This window comes from Schistocerca cancellata, chromosome 9 (assembly GCF_023864275.1).
Source record: "Schistocerca cancellata isolate TAMUIC-IGC-003103 chromosome 9, iqSchCanc2.1, whole genome shotgun sequence".
Taxonomy (NCBI): Eukaryota; Metazoa; Arthropoda; class Insecta; order Orthoptera; family Acrididae; genus Schistocerca; species Schistocerca cancellata.
In genome coordinates, this window is record NC_064634.1 from 328950750 (window position 1) to 328972944 (window position 22195).

At 41.9% G+C, this 22195-nt stretch overlaps 1 protein-coding gene across 1 annotated transcript in view; it reads left to right on the plus strand.

Moving 5' to 3' along the window:
• LOC126100259 (uncharacterized) overlaps positions 1 to 22195 on the plus strand; it is a 141598-nt gene that overhangs the window by 104326 nt on the left and 15077 nt on the right. The window contains exons 16-17 of the mRNA XM_049910847.1: positions 16188 to 16374; positions 21825 to 22008. Coding sequence (XP_049766804.1) covers positions 16188 to 16374; positions 21825 to 22008 — 371 coding nt within the window. The remainder of the gene's footprint in view (positions 1 to 16187; positions 16375 to 21824; positions 22009 to 22195) is intronic.

The following is a 22195-nucleotide window of genomic DNA, read 5'->3' on the forward strand; positions in this document are numbered from 1 at the left end:
GGGATGCTTGAAGAGCACTATAATTAATGTAATAAATTAAAGTGTTAAAAACAGCTTATTACTTATCTTGTAAGAGAGCTGGAACTCAGACGTCCGTATAGCATGCGCAGGGCTACACTTAGTCACCTGTGCCCTGAAGCAAAAGGTCAGTTCCTCTTTTTTCAATAAGATCTGGTTTGATGGACAGTGCCCCATGACTTGGAAAGAGGCAATATTAATTCCATTCTGGAAACCAGGCAAGGACCATAGCACCCCTAGCAGTTATTGGAGTGTTGCCCTTACCAGCTGTGTGGGTAAGACTCTTGAACGCATGGTCAACTGCCACCTCATCTGGCTGCTTAAGTCCTGAGGTAACTCAAGCCACTCAGTGAGGTTTCAGGTGCTACCTTTCCTCTCTTGACAACTTAGTCCTACTGCAGATGACGATACAGATGTCCCCCTTATGCTGAAACCATTTTGTTTGTGTTTTTTTCACATTGAAAAAGCATATGACACTACTTGCAGCTACATCCTTCGCGAACTTCAAGGATGGGAATTATGTGGACATCTGCCATTCTGTGCCAATCCTTTCTCGAGGACTGGTGTTTTTGTTATCACATTGGCGATGCCATGTCTGATTGCTATGTTCAGGAGAATGGTGTGCCCCAGGGCAGTGTCCTCAATGTCACATTGTTTGCCATCACTTTCCTCCACCATCTGGAGCCCTGTCAAATGCTCTTTGTTTGTGGATAACTTTGCAATCTTCTCCTCTTCCTCTGATCATAAGACGATGACGACAAGGTGGCTACAGCTGACCATTAGGAGGCTGGAAACCTGGCCCCACACAACTGGTTTTCAGTTCTCACTTGAGAAGACTATTTGTGTCCATTTTAATCATGCTCATCAGAGTTTTAACCAACCAAAGCTTACAATGGGGGACTGTGTTTTGTGTTTTCAAGACAATGCGTGCTTTTTGGGTTTATTATTTGACTCTAAACTAACAAGGCTCTCACACCTGAAAGACCTAAAAACAAAGGGCTTCCAGTTGTTGAACATTTTGAAATGCCTTGACGGATAAATGTGGGGAGCTGACAGGTCCCACCTTCTGCAGTTTTATAGGGCATTTGTTTGATCACACTTAGACTAGGACAGCATGGTCTATAGATTGGCCCATCCTTCCTACCTTTGGATGTCAGATGTTGTCCACCATGAGGGCATTCAGATATTGAGTGGAGCCTTTTGGACCAGCCCAGTTCAGTCTGTGTGCAGAGGCTGGAAAACCACCATTCTGGATTCGGTGACATATCCTTTTGGGTCTATAGGCACTGAAAATCTGTCATTGGCATTTAGTTCAGTGATCCAACCCACCTTCGAACAACTGTTCAGGAATTGGCCCCAAGCGACCCAGCCGTTTGGTATACATGCTACAGACTGTCTCAAGGATCGGGATCTCTTGTGCATGAAAATATACACCCAGGAATGGAACACACTGCCACTTTGGTGTCTTCAGAGGCCCAAAGTGATTTTAAGCTTGACACAGTACACAAAAAGTTGTATTCCTGATTTGGTTTTTACAACTTTGTTTCCATCTACTGTATTTTAAGTATGTACCATAGTTTTAACATTATTTATACAGATGGATCCCAGCAGGGATCTGTTCTGCAGTTTTCCCTGATGTGGCTTTTAAAGTGCATCTTCCAGAACAATTTAAAAGTTATGATATGGAGTTACATGGCCTTCTGATGGCACTGGAGAGGGCTCACAGACATCACTGCAGGAGTTTTCTTGTGTGTTCAGACTCTTAGTGCGCTGCAGGCACTTCATTAAATGTATTTGGTAGACACGCTTATTCAGTTCATCCATGACTCCTTACAGTGGCTCCAACACGATGGCAAGGAAGTAATCTTTAGCTTGGTACCTGGCCACATTGGGATACAGGGTAACGACATGGCTGACAGATTCTAAGGAAGGATGTTGGAATGGTGCTGTCCATCAATGTCCAATCCCGCTGCATGCCATTCTCATTTTCTGACAGATGCATCCTGTGTCAGTGGGAGACTGACTGGTTACAGACAACAAACTGTGGTTGCTCAAATAGACCACAAACGCTTGGCGAACTTTGTCAGCCTCACTGCTTGAAGGAAGTTTTGCTTATCATACTGCACATTGGGCATAGCCCTTTCACACACAGCTTCCTCCTCTGGTGGGAGAATATACCATTCTGTGAAGTTTGTGGTGTGCTGCTTTCAGTTCCACATTTTGTGGCTATGTGTGTCCTGTAGACTGATATTAAGGCAGCCCTTGGTCTCACTGGAGATCTGCCCACCATCCTTGCAGATACCGATACCGGTGTTGCAAGGGCGTTGCAAGGGCGTTGCAAGGCAAGGAACGGTCAGGCCTCATCCCTAAACTGGTGGGGAAGGGCGGCAGACTTCAATATGTTGTAGACTGATCCACATGTGGGGACAGCCTTTGTCCCCACCCATGAGATTTGCATGTTGACTTTTTGTCATTGCATTGATTAGCATGATGTTGAGAGCCCCACAACCCCAATCAACAGCTACTTAAATAAAAAAATATCTAAGTTTTTAGAATCTGAACAAGGTTAAACTTTATTTTTGAACTAAAAAATAATAGCCACTGTGGTCCCACAAGATATGTGCAGTTAAAAAACTTCATTAGGTTTGAAAACAGTGAATCCTTGTAAAGAATCTATTAACACAGAGGAATAAATCCAATTTTGTCCTCAATGTGAAAAAGTTAATACAACATTACTTTTAGACAGCATTAATTATTCTAATGATTTGTCATATTTGCATTACTTTAATGGTCCTGTAACTCACAATTTAGAGCATACCAACAGAGATTACATATATAACGAAGTTAAGTATCAATGAAAATAATCACTTTTTGAAAATACAATCTAATTGGACAGATAAAACTACTTGCCAAGCAGAAATAACATACAAAAGTATTGAAATTTGCAAGCTTTCTCACAGACTCTCTAGCAGGAGTAGCCACAAGCTCCAAAAGCTTGAAAATTTAAAGATATTTAAGTGTTTCTCCTACTGCCAATTCGTGAGTAGGTTCACACACCCAGTTGTATCACAGATGATGTTATGTTTGACATAGTAAACAAATTTTATACATAATAGTATTTTGTAAAATAATTACATGCAGCATATTTATAACATACTTATAAAAACAAATAAGGTTGAGAGAATAGTATGGTGAAGAATATTTGATCAGTAGTAATAATTTTTATAGCATTCCAAAAACTCTCAGAAGGTAGTTGTCAACCAATTACTTTTCAGCTTCATTCCAAACTTCTGTAAGTTTGGTACCCATTTGAAACAACTGGATAGCATGAGTTTGTACAATATAATGCCAGTATGATACTTCACCTCTAGAAATGTTTGTAATTACTGTATTTCTTATCTTGGGTTCCTAGTAACATAAGAAAGAAAATAAATTGTGCTTGAAGATATTTTCTTCTTTTCAAGGTGCTTGCTTCTGTGAAAACAAGTATTACATGTGGAAACAAGAGGCAGTACATTGGCTCTTAAATATTGCTCTACAGGAGTCTTTGTATTTAGCATGTTTTATTATTCTGGTGCTCCTTTCCAATAGTGTAGGGCCGGCCACAGCTTGCCAAACTTATGTGCAGAATATGCAGACCAAGGCCTGGCCTATTACTAAGCTTTGCTTGGTCCTTCTCAGAAGTGCCTAGAACATTCAGCATTGTGGTGCAGTATTTTGCAGTTGGTACAACTCTAAGATTTAAGCAGAAGTGTGGTGTCAGTGCTGTTTACCCTTTGATATGTGTTGGTGGTATAAGGAACATTCACAGACACAGGGAATATTTGCACAAAGAGGTGACTGCCATCACAATCCTTTAAAGTGAATAGGAATAACAGAAGAGAGGGGTGAGAATTCTCAATTGGCACAAGTAGTGGGTACTGCTTATTTGCAACAAAATGACATTGTACTACCATGCAGTTGACCCCTGGTAGCAGACTGTCATACTTAATGGCCTGGGTTTGATTCCTGGCTGGGTCAGATTTTCTCCACTCAGGGACTGAATGTTGTGTTGGCCTTCTCATCATTATTTCATCCCCATCAATACGAAAGTTGCTGAAGTGGCACTGTGCTTACTGGCTGAGGTAGAGATTTTGAAAACTTTCCTGTCTCAACTTGTCCTCTGCCACCCTCTTAAATACTGCTGCCCCCCCCCCCCCCCCCCCGCCACACACACAATTTCAGTGTGGCTCATGACACTCTGCATTGATTTATCCCTCTGCAACCCAGGACTTCTCCCACGAAGACTTGTGTGGTAGTGACCACTTTCTCATTTTCCTGCGACTCCCCCGGATGCCTACCAAGATGGGCTTCAAACAAGGCAGATTTGGAAGCTTATGCCTCCGCTGTCACTGATGAATCTCCCCCACATTGTACCATTGCTGTGGTAGTTGAGCAGGTCACTATAATGATCATTCCTGTGGCAGAAAACATGTTCCCCTGTTCTTTAAGGTGCCCTCAGTGGAAGTCAGTCCCTTGGTGGTCACTGGAAATCACTGAGGCCATTAAAGAATGCCGGCAAGCTCTACAGCGACATAAGCAACACCCTTCCCTAGAGCACCTAACAGCTTCTAAATGGCTCAATGCCTGCATTTGCCAACTTGTAAAAAGATGTAAACTGGCGTGTTGGGAGTGGTACATCTCGACCATTGGGTGCCACATGTCACCTTCCCATGTCTGGACAAAGATCAGATGTGTTTGTGGGTACCAGACCCCAACAGGAGTTAATGGCGTTAACATAAATGGTGTTTTACCTACAGACACAAACTCAATTTCTGAGCAAATTGCTCCAGCCTCTGTGTCAGAGGATTATCCCCAGCATTTTGCACCCTCAAATGGTGGATGGAGAGTAAAGCCTTCTCCTTCACTGAATGTCACAGTGAACACTATAATGCTCCATTTACAAAGAGGGAGCTCCTCAGTGTCCTTGCACATTGCCTTGACACAGCTACTGGGCCAGAACGGATCCACAGTCAGATGATTAAACATTTCTCATCTGCCTACAAGTGACATCTCCTAGTCATCAACTGGATCTGGTGCAATGGTCTCTCTCCATCGCAATAGCGAGAGACCACCATCATTCCAGTGCTCAACACAGTAAAAACCAGCTTGATGTGGATAGCTATTGGCCAATCAGCATCACCAATGTTCTTTGTAAGCCATTAGATGTATGGTAAGTCTGCAGTTGTGGGTCCTGGAGTCACATGGCCTGCTGTCTGCATGTCAGGGCAGTTTCCGCCAGGGTTGCTCTATCACTGATAACCTAGTTTCCCTAAAATCTGCCATCTGAACAGCCTTTTCCAGATGCCAAAACCAGGTTGCCATCTTTTTTGATTTACGAAAAGCTTATGACACACCCAGGTGACACTGTGTGCTTGGCACGCCGTGTGCTTGGCACGCCGTGTGCTTGGCACGCCGTGTGCTTGGCACGCCGTGTGCTTGGCACGCCGTGTGCTTGGCACGCCGTGTGCTTGGCACGCCGTGTGCTTGGCACGCCGTGTGCTTGGCACGCCGTGTGCTTGGCACGCCGTGTGCTTGGCACGCCGTGTGCTTGGCACGCCGTGTGCTTGGCACGCCCAGGGCCTGTTCCCGATTTTTATCCAAAATTTCCTATAAAGCCATACTTCCCATGTCAAAGTTGGTGCTTCCCATAGTTCCCCCACAGGGCTATGTATTGAGTGTATCTCTATTTATAGTGACCATTAACAGTCTAGTACCAGCTGTCAGGCTGTTGGTCTCACATTCTCTATATGCAGATGACTACTGCATTTCATACTCTCCTCCAGTATTGGTGTTGCCAAGTGGCGTCTACAGGGAGCCATCCACGTGGTGCAGTCATTGGCTCTAGCCGACAGATTCCAGTTTTCAGTCACAAAATCGTGTTGTGCATTTCTGTCAGTGTCCAGTGAATCAGAACTTCACGTTAATGACTATCCCCTCACTGTAGTGGAGACATATCGATTCTTAGGACTGGTTTTTGATGCCCAATTGACTTGACTTCCTCACCTTCATCAGCTTAAGCAGGAGTGCTAGCAACAATGCCCTGCACTGCCTGAGTAACCCCAGTTGGTGTGCAGATCACTCTATGTGGCTGCAGCTCTACACAGCCCTTGTTCAATCCTGCCTTGACTATAGGAACTCTGTTAATGGTTCAGCGGTGCCGTAAGCATTGCATTAACTCAACCCAGTGCACCACTGTGGCGTTAGACTGGCAACAGTAGCTTTCAGGAAGAGTCCGGTGACCAGCATCCTGTTGGAGGCCGGAGTCCCTCCATTGAAGGTTAGTCATGCACAGCAGCTCACCAGTTATGTTGCACACATTCATAGTTCTCCTGAGCATCTGAATCACCATCTCCTCTTCCCATCCACGTCAGTTCATCTCCCATGTTGGAGGCCCAGGTCATGGCTTAAGATTGTGGTTCGTGTAGGATCTGTTCTGTCTGATGTAGAGTCCTTGCCTTTACCACCTATACTCGAGGTCCATTCATGTATACCTCCATGTATACACCTAGGCCGAAGCTTCACCTGGACATTTCACGTGGTCCTAAGGACTCGGTTAACCCCGCAGCTCTGTTGTCACTTCCTGTCAATTCCAGAAATGTTACCAAGATCATGAAGTGGTTTACACTGAAGACATGATGGCTGATGATCATGTTGGCTTCACGTATGTTCATGGAGGACATGTTGAAGAGCACTTCTTGCGAGATGGTTGCAGTGTTTTCACTGTAGAACTGGCGGCCATTTCTCATGCTCTTGAGTGCATCCACTCATGCCCTGGCGAGTCATATCTCCTCTGTACTGACTCCTTGAGCAGCCTACAAGCTATCAACCAGTGCTACCCTCACCATCCTTTGGAGTCCATCTATGCTCTGGACTGGTCCCATCATTCAGTGGTGTTTGTGTGGACCCAAGACAAGCCTTGAGCAGCCACAGGTGAAGTATCAGTGCAGTAGTGAGTCACATATTTAGCTTTCATATTTGTTTTGTAGTTTGATTCTTAATTTCTTTCCAAATGTTAGTGCACTTGAATATTTAATTACATAAAATCCTTGCATATTCTCGTATTTGAAAGGAGTAACATTGCTTATCAATAGTCGTAGAGTACAAATTCGCATAGTCGTTAGATAATAGCAGTGGGATGGATAGGTGTGTGCTTGCTGTGTGCGGGCGCAGGAGGAAGTGCTTGCTGTGTGCGGGCGCAGGAGGAACTGGCCGCGGTTCGCGAGCAGCTGAGCATGCTGTTGGCCATGGTCAGCCACCTACAGGCTGCTGCCTCGAGGTGCAGCGACGGTGGAGGGTCTGATGCGTCGCTTGAGACACCCCAGGTGTCGCTTGCTGCGTCAGCTGACTCAGCCACCGAGGCACCTTCTAGTGTACCCGGCGCGTTGGGGTTGCTCTCACCTCAGAGTGAGTGGCGGACTGCAACGCGTTTGCGTCGCTTAAGGCAGAGGGCAAATGTGGAGACTGGCTGGCCGGCCTTGCCCGTTCATCCTGTCAGTGGGCAGGTGGCTGCCCCTTCAGCAGGGCCCAAGCAGGCACACAGGGGCAGAGGCTTGCTGGTTATTGGGAGCTCCAACATTAGGTGGGTGATGGAGCCCCTTAGGGAAATAGTGTACAGGGCTGGAAAGAAATCCAATGTGCACTCTGTTTGTCTGCCGGGGGGCCTCATCCAAGATGTGGAGGCGGTGTTTTAGGCTAGGCAGTAGTCGGAGGTGTCCTGATGAACACTCAACAGTCAATGTGTAGGCAGGGAAATCCTGACATGCTCAGTGTAAAGATGCCTCAACTATCAAGATATTAGCAGCAAATTTTCAGTGTGTTCAGAATAAAGTTCCTGAATTTCCTGCCCTCCAGGAAGCGCATGGCGTGCAAATTATTCTCAGGACTGAGACCTGGCTGAACCCTGAGATAGGAAGTTCTGAAATATTTAGTGAGGGTTGGAACGTGTATCAGAAAGTCAGATTAGACACCATAGGAGGTGGTGTCTTCATTGCAGTTGACAAAAATATTGTCTACTGAGGTCAAAGTAGTGTGGTTGTGAAGTTATCTGGACACGTTTAACAGGGCTAGGGGAAATAAAGTTAATTGTGGGGTGTTATTACCAGCCACCAGGTTCCACCATGAATCATTCAAAGGTAGTCTACACTCTGAATCACAGAAGTACCCAGATCATGCTATATTAGATGGAGGCGACTTCAACCTACCTAGTATAGACTGGGATGTCTATGGAATCATTACAGGTGGTACAGACAAGTCATATGAATTACTTTTGAACATGAAACTCCCTGGCAGATTAAAACTGTGTGCCGGACTGAGACTCAAACTCGGGATCTTTGCCTTTTATGGGCAAGTGCTCTACCAATCTCCCAGGAAGTTTCATATCAGCGCACAGTCCACTGCAGAGTGAAAGTCTCATTCTACCTTTGAACACATTATCCAAAAACTGTCTTCAGTAACTAAATCAACAGCAAATGCGTAATGGAAATATTTTAGATCTGGTAGCCACAAACAGACCAGACCTCATAGACAGTGTCATTGTTGAGACAGGGATTAGTGATCATGATGTTGTCATTACAACTACGGTTGCGAAAGTTAAAAAGTCGGTCAAGAAGGCTAGGAGAGTATTCTTACTAGAAAGAGCAGATAAGCCGTTGTTAGCATCCCAATTAGTAAATGAATCGACTTCATTTACCTCAGGTGTGATGGACGTGGAAGAATTATGAGCAAATTTTAAACACATTGTAAATCACACATTGGAGAAGTATGTGCCGAGAAAGTGGGTTACGGACGGAAAAGACCCACCGTGGTTTAACAGCGCAATTCGGAGAATGCTCAGGAAGCAAAGACAGTTGCACTCACGGTACAAGAAAGATGGGTAGAATGAGGACATGCAAAAGTTAGCAGAGATTCATGCTGCTGTAAAAAGAGCAATGCACGAAGCTTTCAACAACTACCACCGTCGTACCTTAGCAAAAGATCTTGCTGAAAACCCAAGGAAATTCTGGTCTTATGTAAAATCAGTAAGGGGGGTGAAGGCTTCCATCCAGTCACTCACTGATCAGTCTGGCCTGGCAGCGAAAGACAGCAAAACGAAAGCTGAAATTTTAAATTTAGCATTTGAGAAATCTTTCACTCAGGAGGATCATACAAACATACCGCCGTTTGAGTCTCGTACAGATTCCCGTATGGAGGACATAGTGATAGATATCCCTGGGGTTGTGAAACAGCTGAATGGGTTGAAAAATAAATAAATAAATAAATAAATAAATAAATAAATAAATAAATAAATAAATAAATAAATAAATAAATAAATAAATAAATAAATAAATAAATAAATAAATAAATAAATAAATAAATAAATAAATAAATAAATAAATAAATAAATCGCCAGGTTCTGATGGGATTCCAATTCAGTTTTACAAAGAGCACTCTACTGCATTGGCTCCTTACTTAGCTTGCATTTATCGTGAATCTCTTGCCCAACGTAAAGTCCCGAGCGACTGGAAAAAAGCACAGGTGATGCCTGTATATAAGAAGGGTAGAAGGACAGATCCTCAAAATTACAGACCAATAGCCTTAACATTGGTTTGTTGCAGGATTCTCGAACATATTCTCAGTTCGAATATAATGAATTCCCTTGAGACAGAGAAGTTGCTGTCCATGCATCAGCACGGCTTTCATCGCTTCTGCGAAACACAACTCAACCTTTTTTCACATGATATCTTGCAAACCCTGGATGAAGGGTATCAGACTGATGCCATATTCCTTTACTTCCGGAAAGTGTTAGACCTGGTGCCCCACTGCAGACTCCTAACTAAGATACAAGCATATGGGATTTGTTCCCAAGTATGTGTGTGGCTCGAAGACTTCTTAAGTATTATAACCCATTACGTTGGCCTCGATGGTGAGTGTTCATTGGAAGTGAGGGTATCATCTGGACTGCCCCAGGGAAGTGTGATAGGTCCGCTGTTGTTTCCTATCTACATAAATGGTCTTTTGGATAGGGTGGATAGCAATGTGCAGCTGTTTGCGGATGATGCTGTGGTGTATGGGAAGGTATCGTCATTGAGTGACTGTAGGATGATACAAGATGACTTGGACAGGATTTTTGATTGGTGTAAAGAATGGCAGCTAACTCTAAATATAGATAAACTTAAATTAATGCAGATGAATAGGAAAAAGAATCCTGTAATGTTTGAACACTCCATTAGTAGTATAGTGCTTAACACAGTCACGTCAATTAAATATTTGGGCGTAACATTGCAGAGCAATATGAAGTGGGACAAGCATGTAATGGCAGTTGTGGGGAAGGTGGACAGTCGTCTTCAGTTCATTGGTAGAATTTTGGGAAGATGTGGTTCATCTGTAAAGGAGACTGCTTATAAAACACTAATACGACCTATTCTTGAGTACTGCTAGAGCGTTTGGGATCTCTATCAGGTCGGATTGAGGGAGGACATAGAAGCAATTCAGAGGTAGCCTGCTAGATTTGTTACTGGTAGGTTTGATCATCATGCGAGTGTTACGGAAATCCTTCAGGAACTCGGGTGGGAGTCTCTAGAGGAAAGGAGGCGCTACTGAGGAAATTTAGAGAACCAGCATTTGAGGTTGACTGCAGTACAATTTTACTGCTGCCAACTTAAATTTTGCGGAAAGACCACAAAGATAAGAGAGATTAGGGCTCGTACAGAGGTATACAGGCAGTCATTTTCCCCTTGTTCTGTTTGGGAGTGGAACAGGGAGAAAAGATGCTAGTTGTGGTATGAGGTACCCTCCATCATGCACCATATGGTGGATTGTGGAGTATGTATGTAGATGTAGAATCCCAGACAATGAGCTTGCTGACAGGCTGGCAAAACAGGCTATGCAGAAACTGCTTCTGGAGATGGGCATCTCTGAATCTGACCTGCATTCTGTCTTAAGCCGAAGGGTGTTTTGGCTTTGGGAGATTTAATGGCATAACAGTACACACAACAATCCACATGTCATTAAGGAGACTACAAATGTGTGGAAGTCTTCCTTGCAGTCCTCTTGCATGGAATCAGTTGTCCTCTGCTGGCTCCGTATTGGCCAAATATGGCTAATGCTTGGTTGCCTCCTCCATCGTGAGGACCGACATAGGTGTCACTGTGGCTCACAAATGACTGTCGTCCACCTCTTGCTGGACTGCCCACTTTCCACCTCTCTGGTGGAATTTTAACTTTCGCAGAACCCTACCTTCGGTGTTGGGTGTCGATGCCTCAACAGCAGCTTTAGTTTTATGTTTTATTCGTGAGGATGGCTCTTATCATTTGATCTAAGTTTTAGCCTGTGTCCTTTGTCCCTCTGTGTCCTCCACCCTAGTGCTTTCAGGGTGGAGGTTTTAACATGTTGTAGAGTGGATGGCTTCTTGACTTTGCCTTTTTCTCCTTGTGGTCAGCCAGCCGTGGTAATCTGGTCTCTGGTTTTGTTATCTTCATGTTTCTTGCATCTCTCTCTGCTTTTCTTGTCCAGTTTTGTCAATTTTAATGTTTGTTGCCCTTCTGTCATTCCTGTGGTTTTCTCCTTTATTCCAGGTATGTTTTGTATGTCTGTTATTTTACTCCCACCCTTATGGAATTATTTTAATCAGAACAAGGGACTGATGATCCAGTAGTTTGGTACCTCCCCCTCTCTTTCAAACCAACCACCCAACCAGTTTAATTGCAACAGCTAGTCTGCCATGCACTAGAATGTCAGGTATTGTTGTTCTAATTACTTTGAGATTCTAAACAGGGTGGGTATAATGCAATCACAATACTGGATGCAGCCTTACATGCTCATCTTTGTGTGCAATGTGTTAATTCACTTTGTAGATGAGTTATCATAATTCTTTCTGTAGGAAGTTGAGATGGTTTTGTGAAGTCTGCTAGAAGAGTGAGTGTTTTTCCATAAAAGAGGTCCATGGTGGACACATGAGCTACTTTATAAGCTGTACATCTAAAAGAAAACATTTCAGGGATTATTCTCAGTGACATAAGGGAGCAATATTAATCATTGGTTGCCAGTGGTTTACAAACTGATACTTTATGGGTGGTAAACTGTTCAGAAGTGCTGGACACTGCATATGTGAAGTTCAGCAAAAAGTACTGACTCAAAATGTCAGCCTTGTTCTGTTACTGTGGTAAAGCACTGAAACAGGAAATCCACAGTTTGACAAATTCTTTTGCAGTGGTTTTGGCAGTACTTGTGTAGCCTCAAACCTGGATGTTTCTCATTTTATCACTGAAAGAATAAAATTTTAACCATTAGAATTGGGAAGGGGCCAAAAAGTCTAATTGAATGTGGCAAAAGTGGCACTTTGGAATAGAATAGAATAATGGCAGTCATGTTTCTGCATCCCATCCTGATTTGGAATGTTGTCAGGCATTACATACTTAAATCAGATTTGCAGTCTTTCTTTACATTTGGCCAGATGAAGCAATCTGTGATGAGCTTGGCTCATGTAATTCATTGAAAATGGCTCATCTTGAGGTGGGTGGCACCAGTGGACAAAGACAAGTTTGGGAGATGTCACATAGAACTTGTTTTGGAGAGACAGGTATGTCATGGCCCTCAATGTGCAATCCTGTTGCTTCACCGTGTAAGAGCTTGTGAAACTGTGAATTCTCTAGTTGTGTTCTTGAAAGTTTGTCAAAACCAGTATCAGTTGACTGTTCATCCATGAAAGGAAATTTGCCATGACATTCTCAACACAGTACTACTGATTGATATCTGTAGTGAATTGCCTGATGAAATCGAAATCATGGAAGTACCATGGGCAACTTTCTTTTTCAAGGCAACTAGAAACACTGAAGTTGGACATTCCAGGGGCTCGTGCTGCTATTGGCTAAAGTGAAAGACATCATTGGGAATATTGTTCTACTGCAAGAGCTTAAAACCAGCTTCATGAATTGAGTGTTGTTAAATAGTGATGTACATTCTTAATATCACTTGAGTCTAAAATTATAATATGAAATACTCTTGTGTAACAATAACCATCTTCAAAGACATAATACTAAGAGCTATAACATCCTACAGTGTTCATAAATACTCCTGTAGCTCAGGAAGATGATGATGCAACCCACTGAAGATTTTTCTTTGCAGCAAGTTTTTTGTCACTACATCACACTTAGATACATGTTGCCCATGGAAACTGTAAAATCACTTAACTCTTATTTTATTGGACCTGTTGAACAAGAAGTGAGCATCTCTCTGGAGATTAGAAGTCCAGTCATTACTGGTGATGTAATCTGAATCAACCATTCTCTGCTATCTTCATATTGCCCTTACCAGATTTACCCACGGTTCCTTTACTCCACAATGAGTGCCCCCCCCCCCCCCCTCCCCACCATTCCCAACACACCTTTGTAGTTCAAGGCTCTCCTCATGGTGTTCCATATTTTGCTGGACTACCCTTGACTTTAGATCCTAAACACTAAGTATATCTGCCCACTTTTCTTGTCCTGTATGTTAGAGGAAGGTCCTCATGTGGTTACATTTGCCCTCAGTTTTTTTTTCACCTCTCAGGTTTAAGTACACACACACACACACACACACACACACCTGGAAATGGAAAAAAGAACACATTGACACCGGTGTGTCAAACCCACCATACTTGCTCCGGACACTGCGAGAGGGCTGTACAAGCAATGATCACACGCATGGCACAGCGGACACACCAGGAACCGCGGTGTTGGCCGTCGAATGGCACTAGCTGCGCAGCATTTGTGCACCGCTGCCGTCAGTGTCAGCCAGTTTGCCACGGCATACGGAGCTCCATCGCAGTCTTTAACACTGGTAGCATGCCGCGACAGCGTGGACATGAACCGTATGTGCAGTTGACGGACTTTGAGTGAGGGCGTATAGTGGGCATGCGGGAGGCCAGGTGGACGTACCGCCGAATTGCTCAACATGTGGGGCGTGAGGTCTTCACAGTACATCAACGTTGTCGCCAGTGGTCGGCGGAAGGCGCATGTGCCCGTCGACCTGGGACCGGACCGCAGCGACGCACGGATGCACGCCAAGACCGTAGGATCCTATGCAGTGCCGTAGGGGACCGCACCGCCACTTCCCAGCAAATTAGGGACACTGTTGCTCCTGGGGTATCGGCGAGAACCATTCGCAACCATCTCCATGAAGCTGGGCTACAGTCCCGCACACTGTTAGGCCGTCTTCCGCTCACGCCCCAACATCGTGCAGCCCGCCTCCAGTGGTGACGTGACAGGCGTGAATGGAGGGACGAATGGAGACGTGTCGTCTTCAGCGATGAGAGTCGCTTCTGCCTTGGTGCCAATGATGGTCGTATGCGTGTTTGGCGCCGTGCAGGTGAGCGCCACAATCAGGACTGCATACGACCGAGGCCCACAGGGCCAACACCCGGCATCATGGTGTGGGGAGCGATCTCCTACACTGGCCGTACACCACTGGTGATCGTCGAGGGGACACTGAATAGTGCACGGTACATCCAAACCGTCATCGAACCCATCGTTCTACCATTCCTAGACCGGCAAGGGAACTTGCTGTTCCAACAGGACAATGCACATCCGCATGTATCCCGTGCCACCCAACGTGCTCTAGAAGGTGTAAGTCAACTACCCTGGCCAGCAAGATCTCCGGATCTGTCCCCCATTGAGCATGTTTGGGACTGGATGAAGCATCGTCTCACGCGGTCTGCACGTCCAGCACGAACGCTGGTCCAACTGAGACGCCAGGTGGAAATGGCATGGCAAGCCGTTCCACAGGACTACATCCAGCATATCTACGTTCATCTCCATGGGAGAATAGCAGCCTGCATTGCTGCGAAAGGTGGATATACACTGTACTAGTGCCAACATTGTGCATGCTCTGTTGCCTGTGTCTATGTGCCTGTGGTTCTGTCAGTGTGATCATGTGATGTATCTGACCCCAGGAATGTGTCAATAAAGTTTCCCCTTCCAGGGACAATGAATTCACGGTGTTCTTATTTCAATTTCGAGGAGTGTATATATATATATATGTGCATATGCAACAGTAGTCAGTAATGAACTGAGTCAAAGACTGACACCTTGCCAGAGCCATAGTGTTCCTAGATTGCACAAATGCTGCTAGGCCACAACAAGACTTACCTGAAATTTTTGTCTAGCTGATTGGTTTTTCTGCCTGTTGTGAAGATAAATGTTGCAGGGAAGAGTTTCTCTAAGTTTCTAAAAACTGACACTTGAGGGACTCCATGTCAGATTTTTTGTGTATTACAAAATTAGAAATTTTGTTAGTCTTTTTATTTAAAATTACACATTAAGTCATGGAGGTAAGAACGAATCCACCCATTTTGTAAGTGTCATACTGCATAATTATTTAGTTTCTGCTGTAGAATAGTGTGATCAGTTACACCAGAAAATTACTATGGTTAAAGAATATGCCATAAACTCATTGCTTGTTACTGACTACAGTTAGTAGTTTGTCTAGAAAGGCAAAAATATATGACTGGTTTGACCTGCTATTTCTGAATTAATGTTGTGAATCAATCATTTGTGTATTCAAGAAGGATGTTAGTCTTCCATGAAACAGTTTTCCAAGAATTTGGCTGAAGCCTGACAAAACTGATACAGCCTGTAGTTTCAAACTTTACATTTGGCTACTTTTTTTTGTGCAGTGGCGTAATGTTGGTAATTTTTACCTTTTTGGAATATACCACTCAAGAAATATGTATTGTAAATATGTTACTAGTTCTAAAAAATACTGCACTGGATTTGATTACAATATCTAGTATTTCATCAGCACCAGCTGAATAATTTTTGGGTAATTTTTTTCAACCATAAATAATTGCTCAGGTATTGTGGGAGACACAAATAGTGTTCTTGCATAAATGTTTTAATCTGGTTGTGGTATATTGCTATATGACTGTGTTTGTTAATCAGGTTTTGTGCCGTATTTGAAGAGTAATTGTTAAATTTAGTGGCCACTACTGTGAGGTCAGTTATTTCACTCTTATTTTCACAAAGTTCTTGGTTATTCTATTGATATTGCACTCGTTTCTTTTCTGATGACATCTTTCAGAAAAAGACTTCTGTCCACAATGCTGAAAAATTCAGCATGCTAAAGAGGAATTAAAAGAATATTATCCCAAACTTATTATATAAAGGATGTTTCAGGAAAAGAGAAGACTAAGCATGTAATTAAGGGCAGCTTTGATGTGGGTTCCCAATATCATTACACAATGGAAACGCAGTGTGCTGTGTGTATCCCATCTGAAGATGGATTGGATGTCTACCCTGCCACACAATGGATGGACTTGACACACATTGCCATATCAGAGGCACTAAAAATACCAGAAAACAGGTAAAGATGGCAATTTCATCGCATATTCATAGATAAAAGTTCAGAATTTCGATGCAAATTGATACTGGAGGGAAGATCCTGCTGTGTACTCAAAACTTTACATAATCTATTATACTAGAGTCTCATTTCCAAATTCCTGATGTTAATGTATTTCACTGTACCAAAATTTCAATACCAAAGATAAATTACTCTTTTGTGTACATGGTAATGACCTTTCCTTCCAGTGTAATTCCTACAGTACAAAGCCATTTCACAATAACCAGAAAATAAGAAAATCAAAGGTATTTGTGTAATTGCATAATATAATAGTCATTAGCTGTTTGCTGACAGTGTAAAGAGTTCATAAATGTTGCTTAAGTCTGCAGAAATTTTGCTAGAAATGATGTGGAATTTTTTTTCTCAGTACTATTGCCATTTTGTTGATATATTGTGGCTAAAGATGACCTTCCAACCATCAACTAAAAATTAAAATATTAGGTACACAAATTTCAGATAGCTTACATAATTTTCTTCATAATTTTCATGCAAGACAAATTTGTCTCAAATGGAAAAGATTTGAAAGGTGGAGCTTGAAATGTCCTATTTGTTTAGTCATTACTAATAAATATGTGAAATCATTATCATCAATGTGTGCACACACATTAACATCATTAGGAAATCTCCGTTTACACGTACAATATTATTTTCATGCTTTGATTAGTGTGACTTATGAAAATGAAATATCTGTGCATAAAACAGGTACACGAATGAAGTGCATAAATTTCGATAATCTACTTTCACTCATAATCTATATTACAATGATATGAAATTTTCTGGAAATGCTGAAGTATTACTGTGAAGTTTAACATATTTATTTTCCTCATTATTTTAAACTACTAAATCTGGGCTGCTACAAGTAATTTATACTAAAATGACATTCTGCATCATGATTCCATCAAAGGACAGAAGTCAGGTAACCAACTGAAATGTTATTCTAATCCAGTTCCCAAAAACTTCACAGTATTACTATTGCCAATGGAATTTATGGTGACATAAGTATCTATAATTACGAGCATAAACTTTGTGCTTATCCCAGTACAAATTGTAAGAAAATTTCCATGTTGGGATTCCCACAACTTCTTGGAAATTTTCAGTATCCCATAAATGTATGTAGTTTGCAAATTTCCAGTCTGTGATGCTTTGGGTTATCATTGAACTACATGTAACAGAACATAGTAGCATAAAATTTTTGCAGCTGTGGTATCTGATAGAGTTGAACATATATTTCCACATAAAACTTATCTACATAAGATAGCCTACAAACATGGAAGGCTTAAAAGTTACTGTAAAGAGCAATATCAAATGACCTATATCTCTAACATCAAAGAGTAACTGTAATGACAAATACTTGTCATGCAGAATGTTTATACAGCACTGTACATTTCCGTTTGTGGAGACAGAATGAGATGCTACATGGATCTCCCCCCCCCCCCCCCCCCCAGACTTAATATCATCACAGATAGAACTTCACATGTCACTCTCCATGCTTAACATGTTGTTGTGCCAGTGCAACCAGTGGTTTCAGTGGGATGTGAGGTACCAGTCTTCAGTGGTGTCTTCTTCTGAGGTCCCTGGTGTCTGCAGTGTCTCATGGTGGCTGCAGCATATGGGGACATTGTCTGGTGCTATACTCCTTTCTTCTAATTTGCCTCCTGCCATCCTTGCTGTGTCAAATGCATTGAAAAATGTGGGCCTGTAGCTCAAGTGCAACATTCATAGCAATACCATTTATTCTAATCTGGAATGTGTGGTCACGTCTACTAATCACCAGGTTGGTCCATTATATGGTGGCTGCAACTGCTTGTGTACTGCATTATTTTGGAAGAAAATGTGCGTGCAATTCTCAAGATTTGCAAACACAAACAAGTGTCTCCCAGACTGACTTTTGAGTGCCGTTTATCTAAGCTGGCATACACGCCCTCATAATCCAGTGGCAAAGTCTGATGCACCATCTGTATAATCTGTTATACTGTGCAAGAATTCTCCTGGCAGATTTAATGTTAGACTCTACAGTAGCTCCGTTGCTGCAGACTTTAGATCACTTTTGAATGATGCCCATAGTCAAAGTAGTAAAATAGGTAGTGCCTCCATCCAATTCTGCATTGTGAGACAAAAAAAGTTAGCACCACAGTATTGGCTGTGATCTTGGAAGGTGCTGTAATGGCTATATGATACGTGAATGGCATCTTCCAACCAATAGTGCAACCATATTGGCAGCATATTGGCGAGGCATTCGTCTTTGTGGAGAACAATTCACGTTCCCATCATGCACATCTTGTGAATGACTTCCTTCAGGATAATGGCACCGCTTGACTAGTTGCCAGCATGTTATCCAGACATGAACCCTTGTGAACATGTCTGGGATATATTGAAATGGGCTGTTTATGGATGATGTGACCCACCAACCACTCTCAGGGATCTACACTGAATCACCATTGAGGAGTGGGTCAATCTGGACCAACACTGCCTCAAAGAACTTGTGGATAGTATGCCATGATGAATACAAGCATACATCAATGCAAGAGGATGTCCTACTGGGTATTAGGGGTACCCGTGTGTACACAATCCGGACCACCACCTGTGAAGGTCTTGCTGTATAGTGGTAAAACATGCAATGAGTGGTTTTCATGGGCAATAAAAAGGGCAGAAATGATATTTGTTTATCTCTATTCCAATCTTCTGTACAGGTTCCGGAACTGTTGGAACTGAGGTGATGCAAATCTTCTTTTTGTGTACATTTACATTACATTACTCGTTTTCCATGGCTCCCTTGGAGAGGAGTCTCTGGGATGTGGAAAGAGTCAAGTTTCTTTATTTTACTTGGATACGTGGATAGTGTGCAATTCCAATGCAGACAGAGTTATGAGCTATGAGCTACAATCCTTGTGAAGATATTCATTGATGGACTAGGAAGAGTTCTTTAATTCACTCTGAAACCAATCTTTATCACTTAAAACACCTTTGATATGCTGTGGTAAGTTACTGAATATATGAATACCCATGTATTTTACTCCTTTTTGTACTAATGCTAAGATTTTATAGCTCTTATACAGATTGTTTTTGGTTCTGGTATTATAACCATGTTTTGCACTATTTTGTGTAAAAAGACATGTTGGAAATGACAAAGGACATCAGTGAGTATACGTACTGAGAAGTAGTAATTAGAATATAAAGTTTCTTAAAGAGGTCTCTGCATCATGATCTAGAGCTGACACCAGATATAATTCTAATGACTCTTTTCTGAATTTTGAAAATGTTCTCTTTGTGAGAGGAGTTTCCCCAAAAGATGATTCCATAACTCATTAGTGAATGGAAGTAGGCTGAGTAAACTAACTTCATTTTTAAATCACCTATTTCTGTTATCATACATACTGCAAATGTAGCTGAACTAAAGTGTTTCATTAAGTCTAGAGTGTGAGTTTCCCAATTTAGATGGTGGTCAATTTGTAGCCCTAAAAATTGGACAGTGTCTACAACTTTAATTTCATAGTTTGAATAAATTATATTTATAGGGTCAGGTAATCTTTGTGAGGTAGTAAACTGTATGTAATGGGTCGTCTCAAAAGGACATTGGAAATTTCAGTGGTCTTATGTCCAAAAGGAAAAAAATCACTATTCACAAAATAAAGTAACAAAAACCATAAATTTTATTTGCCCAAGTGTTTGCCTGTGCTATAAGGCTTATTTTGCAAAACATTTACAGGTTAAGTCTCCTTGTTTACACAATTTTTTTTGTAGAATGCAAAAATGCAACTACATATTTTTCCTGTTCAGTTGGTTTCATTGTAAGTCAAATTTTCTCAACATTCATTATATTGTAGAATATCTAACCTCTAAGTTTTTCATTGTTTGAAAGAAAAAAGGCAATTTTTTTACAACTCTTGGGGCAGTTTCTCATATCCATTAAATAAATGACAACTTCAAAAATTTAGGTACTGTAAAATGGAAAGAGTAAAATGACAAAATATGGTATGATATACTTCTCTATAGGGAAAACAAATGTGCAAATTTTCATCTAAATCTGAGACTGGATGAGAGCGCCTGGATTATGTACCATGGCATTGTCCTGTATTGAGACAAGTGGAACTTACACATGCCTGTCCTGTGTTAAATGGACTGTCAGATCACTATGCCCAGTCAGATTAATTTACTCAGCTTCATGTACAGTCCAGAAACAGTGAGATGTTGATTAATAGTAAAACATAAGATTTTAAAGAAAACTTACAAAAATGTTGATTGCAGTTAAGTTGGCAATAAGACCACTGATATTTCTACTTATTTCTTAATGGGGTTGCATCCATTTTTTGAAAGCATTTTTCTATTGTCAACACAGTAATAGAAATCCCTGACATGTACAAATATCTGAAAGAGCTATACCTAAAGCCATCACCATAAACTCTTCAAGGTACTGCAAGACCATCACATCTCAAAGCAAATAACAAATTTGAAGAGTTCATTCACACATGCAGCACCCTCTCCTTAAGCATGTCAGTGTCAGACTACAGGAGCGTGCTGTGATGTCTGTAGCAGATGTTTCATTGCCATAGATCATCCTCCACAGAGTCTCAACTTTCCTACATCAGATTTTCGTTTGTTGGCAAAACACCTTCAAGGACCTCACTTTGATAATGATTAAGTGATGCAAGTAGATTTTAGGTTGTGGCTCCATCAACAAACATTCTACAGAGATGGCGTCAACAAGCTGGATCTCTTAGTGGGAGAGTTAGTTTTGAAAGTGGCTACGTTGAGAAACAAGGATAGAGGCATTACTTCTTGATATGCCCTTGTATCTTATGCCTGGATTGGGTGAGTATGTCAGGTGTGAGGAAGTGCTGCATGCTGCAGATCAGCCAAGGGACTTTGACTGCTCTGGCCTGTACATCAATCTGACCAATCTCTGATGCACTTTTATCGCCTGTAGCTCTGAAATTGTACTCAGTGCCTCAATTTCACCATTCCCTTTTACTATCACAATTATATCAGGTTTATGGCTGATGTGACAAACTCCAGATGGGATACTTCATAATGGAGGTATTACATCCCTGTTAACCCTATAAATCATAGACATGAAGAAAATTTTTAATGTGAATGTTTGTCAGGAGCAAATGTCATTGCAACCAGGAGCTTAAATGATGCTTCTGTACTGAAAGCTAGCTTTATCATGTGTTTTGATTATAGCAGATTCAAAGAAAGATCTTAACTCTGAGGTGTTAAGGGTACCTTTTATAGATATGACAATTAAGGCAGCTTGGTTATATACCACTTTAGAGTTGCTTTGCCAATTAGTCACACCTGCATTGTTTAGAGAATGGAATGTTAATAATGTTGAAACTGATATTGTAAGGTGTATAGATGATTTTAAGGAACTCTGGATACCACGAAAACTACAGAGATTGTTCCCTTCTATACAGCATCAACATGCAAGTAAGACGACTTGGTGGTGGTTATGGAGCAAAGATATCACGCAATACACTGGTGAGCACAGCCTGTGCATTAGCTGCATATCTTCAAAACAAGCCAGTTAGATTCATAATGACACTTGAAGCAAACATGGAATCAATAGGGAAAAGGTTAGACTGTGCTATGGATTATGAGGTAAGTGTGGAATAATTAATTTCATTTCAGGACTGAAAAGATGCATTAGTCTCCTTAGTTATTCCTTATTTCTTTAGAGTTTGAGTTCTGTTTTCAGATCCTCCCACCAGAGGTTACAGTCCTCCCTCTGGAATGAGTGTGCATGTTGTTCTTCGCATAAGTTAGGCTAAGTTAGTTTAAGTAGTGT